The sequence below is a fragment of the Limulus polyphemus genome, unplaced genomic scaffold (assembly GCF_000517525.1).
Source record: "Limulus polyphemus unplaced genomic scaffold, Limulus_polyphemus-2.1.2 Scaffold36, whole genome shotgun sequence".
Taxonomy (NCBI): Eukaryota; Metazoa; Arthropoda; class Merostomata; order Xiphosura; family Limulidae; genus Limulus; species Limulus polyphemus.
Window position 1 is genome coordinate 739,034 of NW_013665646.1, and position 19,482 is coordinate 758,515.

The window sequence follows — 19,482 nt, forward strand, 5'->3', positions numbered from 1 at the left end:
GTTTGATTTTATTCTGTTTAGGTGAATTTTAAATTGAGCTAATACACTTTCATAACTTTTCTTAGCTATAGTAATAATAACTATCTTCATTTTGGTAGCACTATCGACTGTATTCAGTAACTTAGGGTTTTTCAAGAATAAAAAGTATGTAGTGGTATTTCAACCATGCTGTTGATACCATATCCATTGTCGACGATGCGTTTCACACAATACAGAGCTCATCAGGCTGGCTGAATCACAACAAACACAGTCTGAACACTAATTACAGAAACCATTTGTTGCAACAATAATTTTTGTGGATTGAACACCTTCTCTAAGCTTTGCTAGCTTAAAGAAGGAAATCACATCATATAATTTTTTATTTTATTAACTTGATATTTTTCTTTGTTCATAATTAAGTTCTTCGATTTATCCATCTAGAAATAGACATTTGGTTGTTAAACAAGAATATAAAAGAAATATGGCATGATTAAGCTCATAAAAATTTACTAAGCTTTGTAATTATTATTCCCAATAAGGTTTGCCATCTAATCATACTTTTCCATAATTACCTACAATTACTGAAAGTTGGCTTTTCCAAAATTGAAAACATAATTTACATTAGCTGTAAAATTTGTTTAAAAATAAACATCAAAGATAATGATGTTATGATTGCTTATTTTTATACTACTACATTTCTGACTGTATCTTTCCTGTTACTAAGAGCACTATATCAAATTAGCATATCTAATAGGATCTTTGAAGTGCCAAATGAGAAAAAGTTTTCATTCTCAAAACATTATTCAGCTTAATGTGAAAGAATACAAACTGGTTCAGTAAACTTTTATAATCTGATAATGATAAATTTATTTCTGTAGGAGCATGCTACCCTCTCTGAGCTAATGTCTAACAGTGTCAATAACCTGAATAGGTAGCCAGTAGAAAATACCATTGAGGGCCTTTTTCCCTTCATTATTAGGAACTTCATCTTAAATATTCCATATTTTTGTAACCTTTTTGGTCCTACTGTTTTTACTAAGACTGATCTTGCTTCTGATATTCAAAATAATTCCCTTCCTCTTTTATTTTCTGTGCCCCTATTGAGGTACTTCAGTGCAACTCGTTCAGATGAGATTCGGGTAGTAATACCAATGACATGTAAAGTGTTTATGACAAACTCACTTACAACACTACTTTTAGGTTCCTGAAATGAAACTGAGCTTATATTTTTTTTTGGATAAAATTAGCTGGTAGTGGTGGGTGATTAACTTAAATAATCAATATAATTGATTGTGTATGAACATCGATTATATTGTTTCATGTCACATAAAATAATCGATTAACTGAAGTTATACATCAGTTGATTAATGTCAAAAATAATCAACTAATTAAAATTAGTGTTTCCAGTTATTACTATTTTTGATTTTTTCATCTATCAAAGTAATCAAAATATTGCCATTATAATTTCTTATTATTATTTACAATTAATTCATGGATGCTGAGCTTAATTGATTAGTGTCATGGCTCACAACTATAATCAAGATCAAATAGATTAATATAATTTTAAGTTATTTTAACTGTATAAGTCTTGTGAGAATAATTGATTGGTTGAATGTAATCAGTTAATGAGCTCGACAATTAAGTGATTAACCAACTTCACTTATTTCCTAGCTCTAATATTTGGTGTGCATGATCTCTAAAAGTCAGATTCTTTCCTCTGTTTACAAACTTAAGTTTAAAAAATGCATGGATGGAGCAAATTTTTTTAACACAGGAAAAATTATTGACATAATGTTGGAAAAAGTACTAGTTTTTAGCACTTGCAATCATAATATTCTCTTAATTAGGCTTCAATTTTATATGAATAAAAGTTGAAACATAGCATCTGCTCCTAGAAAAATTAAAACCTACAGTAAGGAAAACATTACATTTGTGATATTATATAAAAAGTACGTCAATATTAATATGGTTTTTCACTGCCCTTGTTTAGTAAGATACAACTAAAAATTTTAAGATTTTTTTTAAGGTTCAACCCAAGCTTGTTGATAATAATTTCCAATAAGTTTGTAAATAATAAAGGTAATAAAACAATAGGTTGAGGAAAACATTTAAAAAGTATTATTAAACTCGTATATGTATTACATTATCCTTAAATAATTGTCAGAAAGTATTTCTCAATGTTAGTTGAAGACGTATATAGGTACTAATGTATAAAACACAAAGTGGAGATACTTTGGTGGTGCAATTCTCCTAACATTACTGGAAATTTAAACTTTTTTCAACACTGATACGTAGATATTTTGTCTTTAAATTTGAATCTAGTTTTTTAAACCGTGAAATGCAAAACTAAACTAAATTTGTTGTAAAGAAATGTGATTTTTCAAAAATTTCATAAAAAGTTGAAACACGGTTCTTTTTAATCATTTCATACAGTATTACCTACCACATCAGGTTGTATATTTTAGCAGATCAAATTACTTTCCACTTACTATTATTAAAAACATTCCCAAACTTCTTGTACATTAAAAAATTTAAACTTTGGTAGTTTGTTCCATTTATACATTATCTGCATTGAAACTATATAATTGGTTATTTACAAGTCTTGAATATATTCCACATTTCGTTTTTGTACATTACCAGTTGACATACCCATTCAAAGCATGAGGAAGACAAAGGGCCATAATGGGGTGACATAGGAGTTTGGTATAGATCAATAAAACAGTGCAAGTAGGAAATACATAGGAGCTACTCAGATGGTGACATAGCAAGAGGGTCAGGCCTAGATACCAACTTTTTGATATCACTCACTAATGGCTTTAATTCTATATGGACCAATGGGCAGCTCTCAAGGGTTGAGGGAAAGCTTGCATAACAAATTTCACAACTTAAGTAAAAATAGTATTTCTAACTATTTAAATTTTTTTACTCAAAAATATCTTAGAACTAACATTTTGTAACATTGTAAAATTTATTTATTGTAATTTGCAAACTAAAATGTAAAAAGTGTTTGAACTTTGAGCTCTGTGCAGTTCCAGTGGGTATCACCTGTAAAAAAAAATAAACCCTTGTACATTTTGAACACTTTTTTTGTGACTGTCCCAGAGTATAGGTTTCCATTTACCCAAACTCAGGCATTCCTTAGAAATAAAACTTATCCAAGGTTTTGTTTCTCAATTGACTTTCTTTTCTCTCAATGTCTATTTCAAGAACCCTGTGTTCAGGGGCTTCTATGATGTCACAGTAGGTGGGTTGGACAGTGACTAATAAATTTCATTCTCCAACTAAGATAGAACCAATGGTTAAATCTGATTGGAACTAAATGATTCTTGTCTATTTACCTCATTGTGAAGTACAAAAGATTATAATGGGAAGTTTACAAAACTTAGAACAACCACCAGCCTGGTTTTTTTTTATAGTTTCTTTTGGTGATATTTTCATTCATGTTAATCTTTTTTTTTTGTCATGAATGTTTTAAAACTACAAAATATTTTGATACCAGAAGATGTAAGGTAAGGATATTTAGGGTTAGTGAGTAGTCTAGCAAGCTTGGAGTTTGGAGATGCCAAACTATTCAGATGAAGAAAAGCTTTTTTATTTGTGTGTGTTAGTAAATTTATTATTACTCAAACAAAACACACACAAAAACTCCTTAGTCATTGAACACAAGATATAATTATCAGAAAGAAATTGAGCTTAGCCAAAAATGTATTAGGTAAAGATAAACAACTATATGAATATCTGATGAAAATAAAACAAGTTAGACAAAATATATAAAATGGAACTTTCTGATCAACAATATTTCATTTTGTCATATTTTTAAAGTTACTTTCTTTGTATGTAAGGGCTTGTATGAACAGATGAGAAAATGAGTATTTGTTATTAAAACAACATAGATACTAGTTAGTTTTATTGAAAAAAATGCCTATTGGATACATTAAAAAAACAACAGAAACTAAGAAAAAGGGTCTATTTTACAATAAAATTTCTGAAAATTAACAACCTGAACTTACAAATACTAAATCAAATGATCAATGTTTTTCAAGCACAAATTACATATGTAGCAAGTGTGTACCAAGTTTTATGCAAGCAGGCTAAGTATTTTAAACGTTAGAACAAAACAAATGAGGATGACACTGTTGCCCTGCTGGCCCAGATATGGTTAATAGTACATGCTAAATTTGGTTGAGATTGGTAAGAAAAGATGTAGTCTTGGCATGAAAAATGGACACCGGTGATGCTTTTGCATTAGATAGATATATATATGTATATTGATAAAACTTAGTAACTGGTGGCTGTTTTCAGGTGAAAGTTCCAATCTTTTTACACTATACTGTTTTTTGGCATATAAATCTCTGACTTAACATTCATTCTGCATTTTGCATAAAAAGTGATTTGTAATGTGATTAATAGGGCTCATTTAGGAAATATTTGTGATATTATAGTAGGGTGTTTTGGTATTCTGAATGTGCTATTTTTACTAATTGAAGACATGATTAATTTTTATAAAATATTTTTTGTAAAGTTATGTGAATGTTTTTAATGATAAAACACTTGATTTGAATTCAAATGGAGAACATGCAAACTGAAGGAAATCCATTTATTTAATTTAAGGGTGAGCATTATTTTAGATATCGTGTCAAGATAAATTGTTGTTTAAGCTTTACAGTGGAGAACATTGTTTACAATATAATATGTAAATAATAAATATTTTAATTTTTCACACTTCACTTTGTATTTTTTTTATATTTGAAATTCTTTCAGTTTTAAAGATTTTTTTTTCTTCAACTTGAAGAGAAAAGATTACCAATATAAAAATCATTTATTTTTACCTTAAAAAAAAGATATTAAGGTTTAAGGGTAAAATCAGAAATAAAGGCAAAAATAGTTTTCAACAGTTTTTATGCTATATTTACCTTGGGTGTTTGGCATTAGAGCACAACCTAACAAAGTCATTTCACACAATTATGATAATTTTTGCAACTATATTTCTAATATTAATTTCTATGTTTGTTTGCTGGAGGTAGCATGTTATGACATAAGATGTAGAAATTTCATAAAAATTAAGGCCCCAGTAGAATCTGAAAGTTTCCCGTATCATGTACAAAACTAAATTGTACATAAATCACAGACTTTGTGAATTAGTCAGTTAATGAGATATTCATATTGGTTATTGAGTTAGACAGTGAGAGTTATTACACCTATTTGTCTGAACTTGACATTATTTTTACCCAAGAACCCTCCGAATGGTAGAAACTGTTACAACAGTAACATTATGATGAGGATTATTAATATCATATAAATTCAGAAGTAATAGCTATACAATTTTCTGTTGATGGCAGTTTGTTAATGTTGTGTTAAAATTACAAATTTTTAAGTGATTTCCTGAAAGTTGTTTTCTCCAATATAAACAGCATATTTGCCACCTTATAGACTTTGAAACATAATTACTTTGTGTATCATGATATTTTTGTTGCATTAATTTGTTAAAATATGTTTTACAAAATGCAACTTTTTCAGCCACTTTGTAAAGGACAGTGTCACTTATAGATGTGAATGATACATGAATATGTTGTATGTACACTTTTGTTTTTTATTTTTGTAGATTTTAACTTGGGAAACTTATGGGAGTTGGAAAATGAACTTCCAGAAGAACTTAAGAACACAGAAACAAGACCTGAGCCAACACAGCAGCTACAATCTAGTTCTCACTCTGGCCAGAATTTGCAGAATGGTGCAGTAGACTCATCACTCAACCAGGAAGATGTTAGTGTTATGTCACCACAGAGACCACAACAGTTATCTTACCTCCTTCAAAACAAGGCATCATCTAGTCATGGTGCTCTAACAAGTTCTAAGAATCATTCAGGATTGTCTGGTAACCAGACAATTTCTAATCCTAATGCCATTTTGCAAAACATGAGTGATGTACAAAGTCCTCATGCAAATCTGTCTTCTCCAAGCATGATAGTTAGTAGAGCTGGGACTTCAGTGTCTAGTTTGACTCATAACCATACCATGAATATTGACAGTTTGACAAGCATACCAAATAGTCTGATAAACAGTAATCTAAATAGTGGGTCAAGTATTTCTATTGGTATTAATCCATTGGTGAGTATGTCTTCAGGGGTCAACAAGAGTGGACTTTTAGGTTCTCAAGGGAAATTGTTAACTACCATCTCATCTTTGAGCTCATCAGCTAATTTGCCTATGCAGTTGCAACAACAAAATCTTCCTACCAAATTCTCTCAAACCCAGTTGCAACATCCCCAACAGACTCAACTTCTTGATGGAGGAGGAGGAATGATGAATGGGCCTCAGATGAATGTAAACAATTCTGGAGCTATTAGAATGCCCACCAATGCTGTATCAGCCAATAACATGACACACAACAACATGCTGGCCAGTGCTATTCCTCAGAACACTACTTATCAGAATCCTCTTAGCCATGTTGGCATCGCCACTTCTCAGTCAATGACAGTAATGAAGGTACCAAACATATATATATCTGTATCTTTAAGATATAATTAATGAATGTTGTTATTGATTATTAGGTTAAAATTAATTCTTTAATTATATTGGCAGAACATATTTGAGTTTCATATTTACTTACTATTATTTGCTAAGAATATTCATGAAAAGTGTGTGTGTGTGAATGTATTGTGTGGTAAGCTGATGATATCAAAATGTTTAAAAATTTTGTACCAAAACATTTTCAGTAATATGCAAGAGACAAAAGGAATACTATATATTGCTAACCTGTGTATGGAATTATATGAAATCCAAAGAATCAATTTTTGTTAGAAGTTTGTGTCATTAGTGATATAGTAACTTGGCATAATGCATTTTGGTAAGCAGGTATGACATTTAAAAGTTGTGCTACTGCAAATTTTAAAAATGTGCCAAAGAATACAATATTGATAATTTTTTGGTAATAGTTGGCTTTGATATTAATTAGTGTATAAAAACAGTTTTCTTTAACCCTAAGTATCAAATTCTGATACAATACCTTACCTCCTGTCACAATAGCTGTTCTCAATTTGTGCTGCCCTCTATATGTACAATTTCAGCTAGCTACTAGTTTTGAGGATTCCACCTAATATCACGTGGTTACACATGGTATAGCTGGGTTGTAGCATGCAACACCCCTCCATTAATAGGAGTGCAACATACCATTCTAGTGCAGCTGACTCCATACTGTAGAGCACAGTCATCACTTATCGACTTGGCACTCACGTGTAACAACATTTATTTTCTTGCTCCTGAATTTTTCAGATTTAGGCATTTTTTGGTGGAGGTATCTACTACAAAGACATTGTTTCACAAATATCAGTAACTTCCTGTTGTCTGGTATGAAACAACACAACTTTGTTCACACTAGCCTATCAACTATATTGGCATTGGGTTTGTCTTTGTTTGTTGGGAGAGGTGACAGCTTTTGTGTGGCAGTTGATAGTCTTTAATGCGGCCTGAGCCTTCTTTTGTTCCTAACATACCTCCAACTATGTTTCTTGTTTGTGACGGAAGATATTTTGCTGGTTTTTTGCCTCATCTTATACCCATATTGTCTTGACTCTACCTCAGCCTTTTTTAGTGATTTCATGACTAAGTTTCTCGTGTATTTTTTTTACATATTCAGTTATTTTTACCAACACCACTTTGGGACATACATGCCTCATCCTCATTCCTTTGTTACCTCATATGACTAGACTTGACTTCTTGCTGTATTGCTTTTCTTTGGCACCTAAACTGTGGAGTCTTCAAATTTAGGGTCATATCCTTTTTCTTTTGTTGTTCTTTCTTGTGATCTAGGATTTTTATCTAGACCTTTTAAAGAGCTCAGGTTCCTGTGAAATGTTAAATATTTGGTCTTAAATTTTTATACAAGACTAAATATTAGCCTTTAACTTGTTATTTCAAGATTAATAAATTATATGTATAAAAATAACCAAGTTTTTATTTATTACATATTTCATAGTTTTCCCTAAAATTTCCCAAGTTTTCTTAATGTAAAAATACTCCAGCCCCTAAAGCCTTAAAGAACAAATTTGCTTTTGCTTGTAAAGTAGTATTAATTCTTTGTTTTAAGTTATGGCACATACAAATACTGAGTATAAATGATCATAATGCAAAATAATTTTTCTTTGTTAATTTTTTTAGGGTCCAGGAATTGGACCTGCTGTAAGGCAAATACAGATGTCTAGGAGCTTTGCTGGAAACAGTGGGGCAGTTTCAAGAACACATTCTCCTGGTTTGCCCACCTCTGTAGCTTCTGTGTTAGCAGGTGCTCAGCACCCATCAAATACAACAGGAATGACGAACATAGGTCCACGTTTTCATTCACCTGTAAATCCATCCTTAGAAAATGTAAGTTTAAGCTCTCAGTGAACAATATTTTTGCTTTCTTGGAGATACAACTAAATTGTCAATGACCAAAGGTCAAATGATCCTTATGAAATTATTACCGTGTTGTAATGCAGGTGATCATGTGATAATAGACAAGGCTAAATGAAATTATGCTCATAACTGTATGTAACAGTTGTGTTTGACTATGGATAATATACAATATGTAGGTGAAAGAATTATATATAATAAATTCTTATGAGAAATGTTATAGGTGTGAGATGAAAAACTGATATTTAAGTAATTAATATGTTGAACCACATGCAGTAATATCAAATAAGGCATTACATCTTTTTGTCATAAAAAAAAAGCATAATGCTACATTATATCCTTATACTAAAGGTTTATTAACTTAAAGTAACATCATTTTCATACCCAAAGGGCAATTAATAGACTGAAGGGATCATATACATAACATAGCTAGGTATCTATATATAAAACTCAAAATCTCTGTTTGCTTGCTTGTTTTTCTGCCATGATCATTGTGTAGGTCATACTTCCCTCACTTGAAGATGCACTAAACGACTAATTCGTTGATATACGCGTCTATCATCTGGTAGCTGAACTGTTAATTTTATCATTAACACATACATTTCATGAATAAATTCTATGCCGACTTGACATTTTTTGATATGTTTGAGTTAACATTTAATTTAGAATATAGCAATATAGGCCTATGTATGTGTCTATCGTCAGCTAGCTGAACCAATAATTTTATTGTTAACATATGCATTACACAAATTCTATGCAGACTTGACATTTTTTGGGAAGTCTTGAGTTAACATTGAATTTAGAATATAGCATTATAGGCCTGTTTAAATATATATATCATTAACTATACATCTACTATTGCATTATATATTTAACCAAAATAATTGTATGCAGAATTATAATCTATATATATAAAAAAGCAAACAGTAGGCCTAATCTATAAAATAAATTATGCCATCTGCCATAAAATAGACTATGTGAAAAGAGTAAGGCTTACATTATAATACTTCTTGTGTAGAATGAGATTAAATTTAAGTCAATGGATGTATTTTATTCTACTTTTTTTCCTCCAGGTGTTTTGATACTTGGAAGTGGATTTTTTTTCTTTTGCTACATTATAAAGTACAATATTGCATTATGTTTGTAGTATGTTTTATACATATCATAATGTGAATACAGTACCACAGTCATAAAAATTTATTAAATTTACATTAAAGCAAATTGAACATAATATTACATACATATTTACATTTGAAATTTTAATATTTGCGGAGGAATGATGGGAATGGGGGGGAATAGAGCTAGGCTTAACCTGTTCACCAGAATGGGTACTCGTACGTGTATAACGTAATCTAAATATTCTCCATAAGGGCCTATTTATTGTTGCCAGTGAAGGAAAAACAAAAAATATTATTCACAAGGAAGCCCTGATTTAAAACAATTTCATAGTTTATTTTCAAAATAATAACCTAAGGTGGTGTTTTTATTATAAATTCACAAAATATTTTTTACCTATTGAAATATAGAATGGGGAAACAGAGAGAGAGTAGGTTTCTTTTTTTTTTTCAAAAACCCAGGAAATGTCAGGTAATGCTGCTAGTTAATGATAATAGAAATAGTGTATTTTTAATTTTATTTAATTAAAAAACTAAAGACATTAACTATATGCAATAGCACAGTAAACGTTGTCTGATTCTGTGTTTTGGTTATATTTATAAAAATTTTTTTTTCTTAGATAGCAGTCTAAAAATTAAGTTTCATAAACTGGAATTTGTTAACAACATCAAATACTCTAGGAAAAAGCAAGTACCCAATGGTAAATAAAGCAAGAATGCTAAGCAGTTACTGTTATTGCAGTTAATGTTCCATCATTTTATGTTGTTACTGCCTGTCATGAGAACAACTACTAATGAATCCCAGTTTTGAAAACAGCTACAGGTAAAGCTAAATACCATTGGATAGAGCAGATTATAAATTTTTTACATCATTGTAGAATCAATAAAGTGGTGCATTAAACAATTTATAGTTTTATAGCAAAGTGATTAGATGTAGTTCCTATAGAGAAAAACATTAATAATCAATTTTTTGTTAAGTTATATTTGTATGCAAATTAATTATCGTTTAAAGGTAAGCCTATTTAGGTTTAGAGAGTAGAGTAGGTGATAGCAAAATATTGTTGGCTCAAGTCCATAATTATTGAATATTATTGTTAAGTTACAAAATTAGAACAATGTAGATGAATTAAAGAACTCTGTTTGATGAAGAGGAACTGCATTAGATACAACTTGAGCTTAACCAAGAATATTGTTAGCAAAAAAAAATTTTTTTTTGCATAGCTTGACCTGATGCAATTGTGTCATAACTTGTTAATAAATCTTTGTCAGTTTTTTTATTTTTGATTCATAGCCATAAGAAATATCCATAACATTAAAATTGGTTCTATTTACAAAATAAAACTATGATCAATGATGAACTGATAAATGCAATTAACATTCTAAGATGAAAGGAAGTATTTTTAATGTTTCCTAAAAATAGTCTCTCAAGAAAATTTTGGATGTTTCAAAATATAAAACATTATATAAAAACATGAAATATAATTTTTTAAAGCTAAAACTAATTATTTAGTAAGTTTTTACTGAATAGTTATTTGAGAGTATCCTCAGGGCAGAGTGTTCCGTATGTTCAAAAATAAGATATTAAGGTAATAATGTTAGATCATATATAATTTTAAAAAAATCAGTGCAGTTTATTCAGTATTTTTTATTGTTAAATTTAAGCACAACAGATTTTTTTTATAGTTTGATCTTATTGTTTTTAAAACTATGATGTGTTTAACAGAAAGTTTGTATCTTAAAATAGAATTTGATATCACTGTTTGATTATTTAATTGATTTATGTATATTTATTATTAGCATGGACTACATCAACAAGTAGTAACAAGTCCAAACATATCTACAACACAGACTGTTACACAGGGACCACCACCTCAAAATCCCAGTGGCACATCTAGCTTAGCATCAGGAATCTCAGTTCCACAAGCTAGTGGAAATCCATCAACTGCGGATTCTGAAAAACGGAAGTTGATCCAGCAACAGCTGGTTTTACTTCTACATGCACACAAATGCCAGAGACGTGAAAATCAGGCCAATGGCGAAATTCGGCAGTGTTCACTTCCACATTGTAGAACTATGAAAAATGTGCTAAACCATATGACAACTTGTCAAGCTGGAAAGTCCTGTCAGGTTAATCACTGTGCTTCATCACGACAGATCATTTCACATTGGAAGAACTGCACAAGAAGTGATTGCCCAGTTTGTTTACCTTTAAAGCAAGCAGATCGGAAACAGCAGTTGGCAGGTAGGTATCAGCTTTTGAGCAGACTTAACCAAATATACAGTACAAGTCTTTTAACTTTGTTTCCTTTCAAATTGATTTTCATTAAATGCTGTTGTTCTTTTAAATTTTTTCTGGGATGTTAATGTAGTTTTCTTCTTACGAGACGATACCTCCCCTCCTCACACACAATAGCTAACTCCCACATATTTAATATGAACTCTGCTGATGACACAACCTTCATGTGCAGTAGCTCTCCTTAACCCTTTCCAGACAGGTCATGGGTGAAAGGCCATGTCATCGCGTTTGTTGACTTGTTTTTGGAAATGGTCCCTTATATACACTTCTATATATGACATAAATAACCAATTGGAAGCTCAGAATGTCCCCTAGTGGCTTCCTCAGACATATTAACGTGTTTGGATGCCATCTCTTTCTTTTGAACTAAGATTTCAAGGAGGTAGGTTGTCTTTAGTCTGCTCAAAATTTTATATTTATTTTGACTGAAATACAGCTTAGTTACTAAGCTTGATAGATTATAGTGGAATTCTATGGTATCGATATAGTAATTTATGAATTTTTGGTTATTCAACTGTATATATATAAAACCTAAAAAAAAGGTTGTTTCATATCCTCCACGTACAAAATTTTAAAAGGCTTAGCAACCGAGTACAACGTTCGTAACTAAAACAGATAATTATTTGCTTTACTTCTTTTTTTTTAGTGTTCTATCTTTTAAGAAAAATAAGTTTAAGAGCTTATTTCTAAATAGCAATAATCTATATACATATATAATGTATAGTAATTGAAATGTGACTGTATTTTACAAAATACTAGTGTACTAAAACACAGCCAAGACAGGTCAGTTTTATATTATTGGACATGAGTGAATGTGTGCCACATCATTGTATCTTTTGTATTGTTAGCCAGGCATGGCTGAAAGGTCAATATAATAAAAATAATAAATATATATATATATAAATGTATAATGTTATGAGATTTAAGTTATTTAGTCTAAACATTTATGTTTTTGTGTTATAACTTATAGTCATTCTAGAATGAAAAAGGCATAATTTATATTTATTTCCTAATTTTTTAATGTGGTTACAAGATTGGTCAGATCAACCAAACCTGTACAGAGAATTGTTACTGAAAAGAACAGATGAACTATGAAGTTTTTCTTAAGAAATGTTTGATAACTATCTGGACATTATAAAGATTTCGCATGTGAAATTTGAAAATTTTCTGATGCATAAAAGTATTTTTAATCTTAATATGAAAATTACTTTGCATGATAGATAGGCAAGATTATAAAAAGATTTACAAACCTTGAGACTTAAAAAAAAATTATATTTTGCTTATGTAAGCATTGTTATGTTTACTGATCATCTGCCAAATTTGTTTAACATATGCTTACTAATTTAAGTTATAGCATGAAAACTATAACAAGCACAAAATGGTTACAAGGCTGGTTCCAAAAACCGAGCCTATGCTGAAAGAATTAAGCACTTGCACTCAAAATAACTTCATTCTTTTTCTCAGCATTGCTCTGTATAGACATGTTGACTTTTCAGTCTACATTCAATCTATTGAGACTTGCATTCGTACAAAGAAACTCAGCTTTTGCTTCAAAAGCATCGAATATTATGAATTCTCAAGTGATGGTGAGTTTGACTTTGTCCTGTGATGGTGACAAGGTTACAAACACAGGACCTGTTTCTGCTATGGCTTCTGGAGGCTTGTTGATTCTTGAGAAACGTTACATTATTCATGCAGCATGTTGTGGGTTTCTTCATGCCTACTGGGTCTCCTTCTCCTGTCTCTTCACCTCCATTTAAGAATGACTAGGAGGACAATGAATTTGATAGCATGTTGTGGGTTTCCTTATGCCTACTGGGTCTCCTCTTCCTGTCTCTTCACCTGGTTACAACATTTTCTGGACATATGGAATTCCTTTACCACTGATTCATAGGTACTCCAGGTTCTTGCATCAGGGTTGGTCATTCAGTTCACATCACCACTATTATCCCCCTAACCTTTAGTATCTCCACCTCCAACAGATCCTTGGAATGTAGACCTTTGTTCCAGGGCTACCTTAGAGTTATTGGTCAAGGGGGTAGTAGAGAGAGTCAATCCAGTTTTTTCCTGGATTTTATTCCCATATATTTGTTGTGCCCAAGAAGATGGGATATTGGTGTCCGATCATCAATCTTTTTTGTCTCAACCAGTTAGTTCCTTCAAGGTTCATAATGGAGTCATTTTTCACCCTACTTTGGCATTTTTCATCAGGTTTATAGATGACCAAATTCCATGTTGCTGATGCCTATTTCCACATTTCCATAGTGGAGTTGTCCCACTGTTATCTACATTTTGTGCATAAGGGTCAGGTTCTGCAGTTCATGGCTCTACCATTTGGTCTAGCATCTGCACCATGTGTGTTCTTCAGAACTGTACAGGCTTTCTCTTGTCACCTTCATTCTTTGGGCCTGTGCACACACCATGATATGGATGACTGGTTACTCCTGGCACCTAGATTCATCTTTCAGAAACCACCAAGGCAGTCTTTCTTATCATAGCCGAGAAATCTGTTCTCATGCTGACTTAATACATTGCCCATCTGGGTGTCTTTTTCCACACATTTTTAAGCTGGGTTCAGCCGACACCCATCTGGGCCCATGCTATGGAATGGGCAGTCTAACTCTTACTCATGTCTCCTTCTCCCAGTGTGCAGATGGTTCTCTCTCTTTTGAGGATGTGGCATCCCTTGAATCTCTTAATTCCTTTGGGATGAGCACACATATGATCCTTTCAGTTGTCACTGCATGACAAATGGGTCATGAACAGCGATCCACTGGATTGCCCAGTCCGCTTACTTGGGATCAACATCTTAGATCTCAAGTGGTGGTTAGATCAGAACAGATGCTTCACTTCAGGTATGGAATGCGTATATCAATGATCATGAATTCCAGGGTCTATGTATGGATGATGTATCTTCCTGCACATCAATATTTTAGAGCTTCTTGCTGTCCAAAGGGCAATGTCTCAAGGTCTAGATCTATTGAAGGGAAAAATTGTCATGCTTCACTCCGACAGTTCCACAGTGGTATCTTACATTTCTCATCAAGAGGACACTCATTCTTGGAATTGTTGTTTTCAAACTTTGGATATTCTCTGTTGGACTCATTCCCACCATATCAGCCTCCTCACTTGCCATATTCTGGGGGTGATGAATTTGGTAGCAGATCATCTGTCTCAACCCAACCTGGCCAAATGGATGCTACATTGCGAGGTTTTCCGGTGGATTTGCTCTTGGCTTGGGACACCGATGATTTATGCATTCATCACTCATTGGAACTCTCAACTATAGACATTTTGGCCCCTGGTACCTCATCCTCAGGCATTGGCAATAGATGGATTCAGTCAAGACTGGATGGGATTGCACCTTTATACCTTCCCACCGATTTGTATGTTACCCAAAGTTCTGGCTATGGTTTGATCCACCCCTTTTCGAGTAATGTTGGTAGCCCTGGCCCATGGTTTCCTCTTCTTCAGTATCTTCAAGACTGCCCATGTGTGCCACTTCCTTGTTGGCCGTCTCTGTTGAGGCCACCTCGATCTGACATTATACACCTAGACATCCCAAAGTTCAAGCTTCATGCCTGGAAGTTATGCAGTCCTTCGCATGGCATCAGGGTTTAACTTTTAAAGTTGCCTTGTATTTGTCTCAATTTCTCCGTAAACCCACAATGGACATTTATTGAAGTAAATGGCACATTTATCGACAGTGGTGTCTTGTGAAGAAATTGAATCCACTTTGCCCAGATGTGCCAACCATATCTTGTTTTTTGACCTGGCTATTTGACAAGAGTCTGCTATTACTTTATATAAGGCAGCTTTATTGACTACATTTCGATACTCTAAACATTGGAAATTATTTTAGCCCCCAGTGCTGTTCGGTCTTCTCAATCATTTAGCATCCTTCATCCCAAAAGGCCTTTTCAATTACCTAACTGGGATATTAAGATGGTATTACACACTTTGTCTCAGCATCCACTCGAGCCATTAGCCTCATGTACCACGTATCAGCTTTCCCTTAAAGTGTATTTTTTGTTGTTGCTGGCCTGTGGACATCATTGGTTGGAATTGTTTACACTGCATGTGCACAGGACTCTTTATCACTCTACTTATGTCCTTCTATATCCATATACATCCTTCTTACCTAAGACTGGCAGCCAGGGAAATGAATAAATCCTTCTCACCAGTTCATTTGCTGGCTATTTCTCACCTCTATCATCGCTCAGACCCCGATTGTTTGTTATGTCCAGTCAGGGCCCTGAGGTGTTATGTGGTTCACACTAACTTCTTTTGAGATGATGGACATCGACTTTTTATTCATTTGGATCTTTAAGTTTCCCCTGATTTATCCCCAATTACCTTGTCGAGGTGGGTTTGCAAGTTGATTGATATTGCTTATTCTGGCCTATCTTTGCAGGTGAGGAAACTTCTGCGAGTCACATCTCATCAGATTCATCACATTTCTATGTCTTTAGCTGCATGATTGAATTTTTCATTGGAGAACATTGCGAGGGCTGGTATGTGGGTTTCTCGCATTATTTACAAGATCTGACAGTTTCTCCCTCTTAGGGTTTTTGCCTGCCCCCGTGGCCATTTTGACCACATAAGCTAAATTATAAGAAGGAGTAAATAATTTTTTGTATGCCTCTTCTCTTTCTACTTTACAGGGTCCCTTACCTGTTTTTTTTAGACTGGATCCCACTCTATGGTGAGTGTTACCCAGACGGGTGTGCTTTTATCAAATCAATTCTGCACTAGCAATCATTATTTCAATATACTTTATACAGGTTCTGTAGAAATGAGGTGTTCCATAAGACCACCTAGGAGCTGAACAGGTGGTATTATTGTACTATGTTGGACTGCCACTTGTGGATTATCATTAGTAAAGCATAAGGGGATCCTGCCCATCCCTGCTGATCTTCAGATTGAATAAATTGGGGTCGGTTTGCTTTTAAAACTTTAGGGAACTTGGTTCACTGTTGCTCTGTTTCCAGAGCACTGTTTCTCAGGACTCCCCAACACACACTACTCCCAGATTCTACTAGTGGGGCTAGGGGGTCCTTACCACATCTGGTTTCCAGTCACTGAAGTGGTGGACAAAGGTTTTTTCTCCAGAGTGTTGGAGTGAATTCCCCTACTCTTGGAGAAGAGGGCAAAGTTGGTGCCCTCCTGTCTGGGTCCCTGGATGTTTTCCCCATAATACTGGTTCAGATTTGATGCTCTGCTATCCGTTTGGAGTGTGCATGGCCCTTCTGTTTGATCAATATCAATTCAGTACATTGTTCATGGAAGAGGGTTCACTATCTCCTCATAATTCCAAATGCGGTGTGGTCCCAACCTGGGCCCTTGGTTGAGCACAGTTGTTCCATGTCCTCCCCTATAATTCTGGGGGCAAGAAGAACGTACCTTGTCCACATGGTTGGGGAGTGAGAATGAATGTTCCTAATTCCAGAATGGTTGAGTTCTGTTTCCTCAGGTTGAGTAAGGCATACATGATCCCGTCATTCCGAGCCTGGGGTTGTTGCCTTTCGGGCTTATTCTGGTAGAAGAGAGGTTTGTCCACTTTGGTGTTTCTTACTTTCTTGTTGTGATTCTCAGAATGCATTACTCAATGGCTACAGGGATATAGGTACCAAGACCCCCTTAATTCCAATGTAGGGTAGTGGAACTGCAGCTATCTGGTTGGTGCTGGCCAATAGTAATGATCACTCATGTACAATTCCACCCACAATACAGGAATTAAGTTCAGGGTGAAGAGCATACGTGATCTGGATGTAGTGTGGTTCTCCCCACTAGGGTGCCAATCTTTTGACACACGTATGATCTATGTAGACACTTTCTGTATGGATAATGCCCACAATGACCCTTCCACCTTCTCTATGTAGGATTCTAGCTATAAGTGGGAGAAGAGGTATGTATGTTTTGAAAATTAACATTTTCCTAAATTGAAAATGTACCTCCTATCTCACTTTCCACCCTTCTTCCTCACTAAGAGCCAGTGTTAGAGACTGGGATGGACTTGAAAAAGTTATAACATTATCTGAATAAGGTGCTTGTATATAGTACCAGGATAGAAGGTGCACTGACGTAGGTAGAGAGTATCGTGAGATAAGTATCACCAAGGGCAACTGAGTGGGGTATAAAAGACTGGAGCAAGCAAGAAAAAATCAGACTTATACTTAGATAAGCAAAGGAAGAAACCCTGGTGGTCGAGTAATAGCTATAAGTGGGAGTGGAGGTATGCATTATTGGAAATACATTTTCAATTTAGGAAAATGTTAACTTTTTAAGAACTCCATTTTTGAGTACTTTTTTACAAATTATATCAATAAAGATATTATCAAACCCTCACGTACAGTCCTAGTGAAAGTTGTGTTCTTGTTGTGAGGAGAGTACTTTTTATTTGAAATTGTGTTTTGTGATAAAGAAATGGTTGTTGCACATACTGTAGTTATTTTTATAATTGTCTGGATCTTGAATACCTACAGTATGAATTTCTTTCTTTTTTATCTTTATATGTGGTACCATTCAATAGATGGAGCAACATTGTATTCATTATTTTGGTCACATACATAGATAGATACTTATATACACGCTATGTCCATTGTAATAAGATGCTGATTCCTTTCTCGAATAATACACCTGTTACTACTTGCCTCATGACTCTTGTCTCTTTTGTCTTGGCATACAGCTGTTCTTCCTTTCCATAGCTTGATTTCCAGCCTTTGGAATTTTTCTTGCCTGCTTGGGAGGTTAACTATTTATCTTCTAATTTGCTCTGTAATGCCTAATTCTCTTATCTTTGCCTTTTTCTCAACACCCTCCTGTGTTACCTCTCCTCCCTCAACTTTATATCTCAGGCACTTCATTGTGCCACTGAGGAATTTCATGAAGAGGTTTGTTCCCTTCTCTTTACTGCCTGTACCACATCATCTGCTCTATCCCTTCTTACTTGGTCCCTCTGCTGCTGGGACTTCTTGGGTTGGATGCTCTCTTCTCTAATGTCCACCTGACTTCTTTGTATCTACATGATCTTCATTGAGCTGGATTAAAACTGTTGATCATTAGAACATTCACAGAAAGTGCCATATCTAACCTATTGACATGATTAGCAGAGTTAATTACATTCAAGGTCACAGTCATGGATAAAATGTGGTACAAAGCAGTTTAGTGTGACAGTCGATGACTGTTGTTTAATAACCATTTTCAATTGCTCCTTTTTATTCATTTAGATCTCAGATTTAACAAAGTATGTTTATTTCATTCTATTTAGTATCACAAGTTTCTAGTAACAGACCTAAACAAAGTTCTGTCACTTAAGTTTTCTACTAAATTAGCAATATGAAAGCACACATTAATTGAACTTGTCTCCAGCATGAAACATCAAAACTAAAAACATAAAATAGTTAGAGAATAAACCTTAAATTACACATTTTGTAGGTTTATCCTAAATTTAAAAAATCAGAATAAATTTAACTTTGAATAAATGGAAACCAAAGTGACTGTGTTTTATCTTTCACACTAATGTGAATATAGGTCTTGGTCTTATTGTGCTTGAAAAATGTTCAAGATGCTGGTGCAAATAAAAATACTAGAGCTTTGGTTTTTAAGTCTACATACCTGATTTGGCAGGTAAAACTTTGTGTGACTTCATGTTCTATATGTATAGTAACAATGGAAAGCTAGGCTGTCTGTAGTTTAACT

General features: G+C 33.6%; 1 protein-coding gene across 1 annotated transcript in view; it reads left to right on the forward strand.

Annotated features, from left to right (window-relative positions):
• The window catches only part of LOC106460879 (CREB-binding protein-like), a 71,694-nt gene that overhangs the window by 10,025 nt on the left and 42,187 nt on the right, over positions 1-19,482 (forward strand). Inside the window, exons 2-4 of the mRNA XM_013920638.2 lie at positions 5,582-6,465; positions 8,137-8,343; positions 11,283-11,727. Of these exons, the coding sequence (XP_013776092.1) occupies positions 5,582-6,465; positions 8,137-8,343; positions 11,283-11,727 (1,536 nt within the window). The remainder of the gene's footprint in view (positions 1-5,581; positions 6,466-8,136; positions 8,344-11,282; positions 11,728-19,482) is intronic.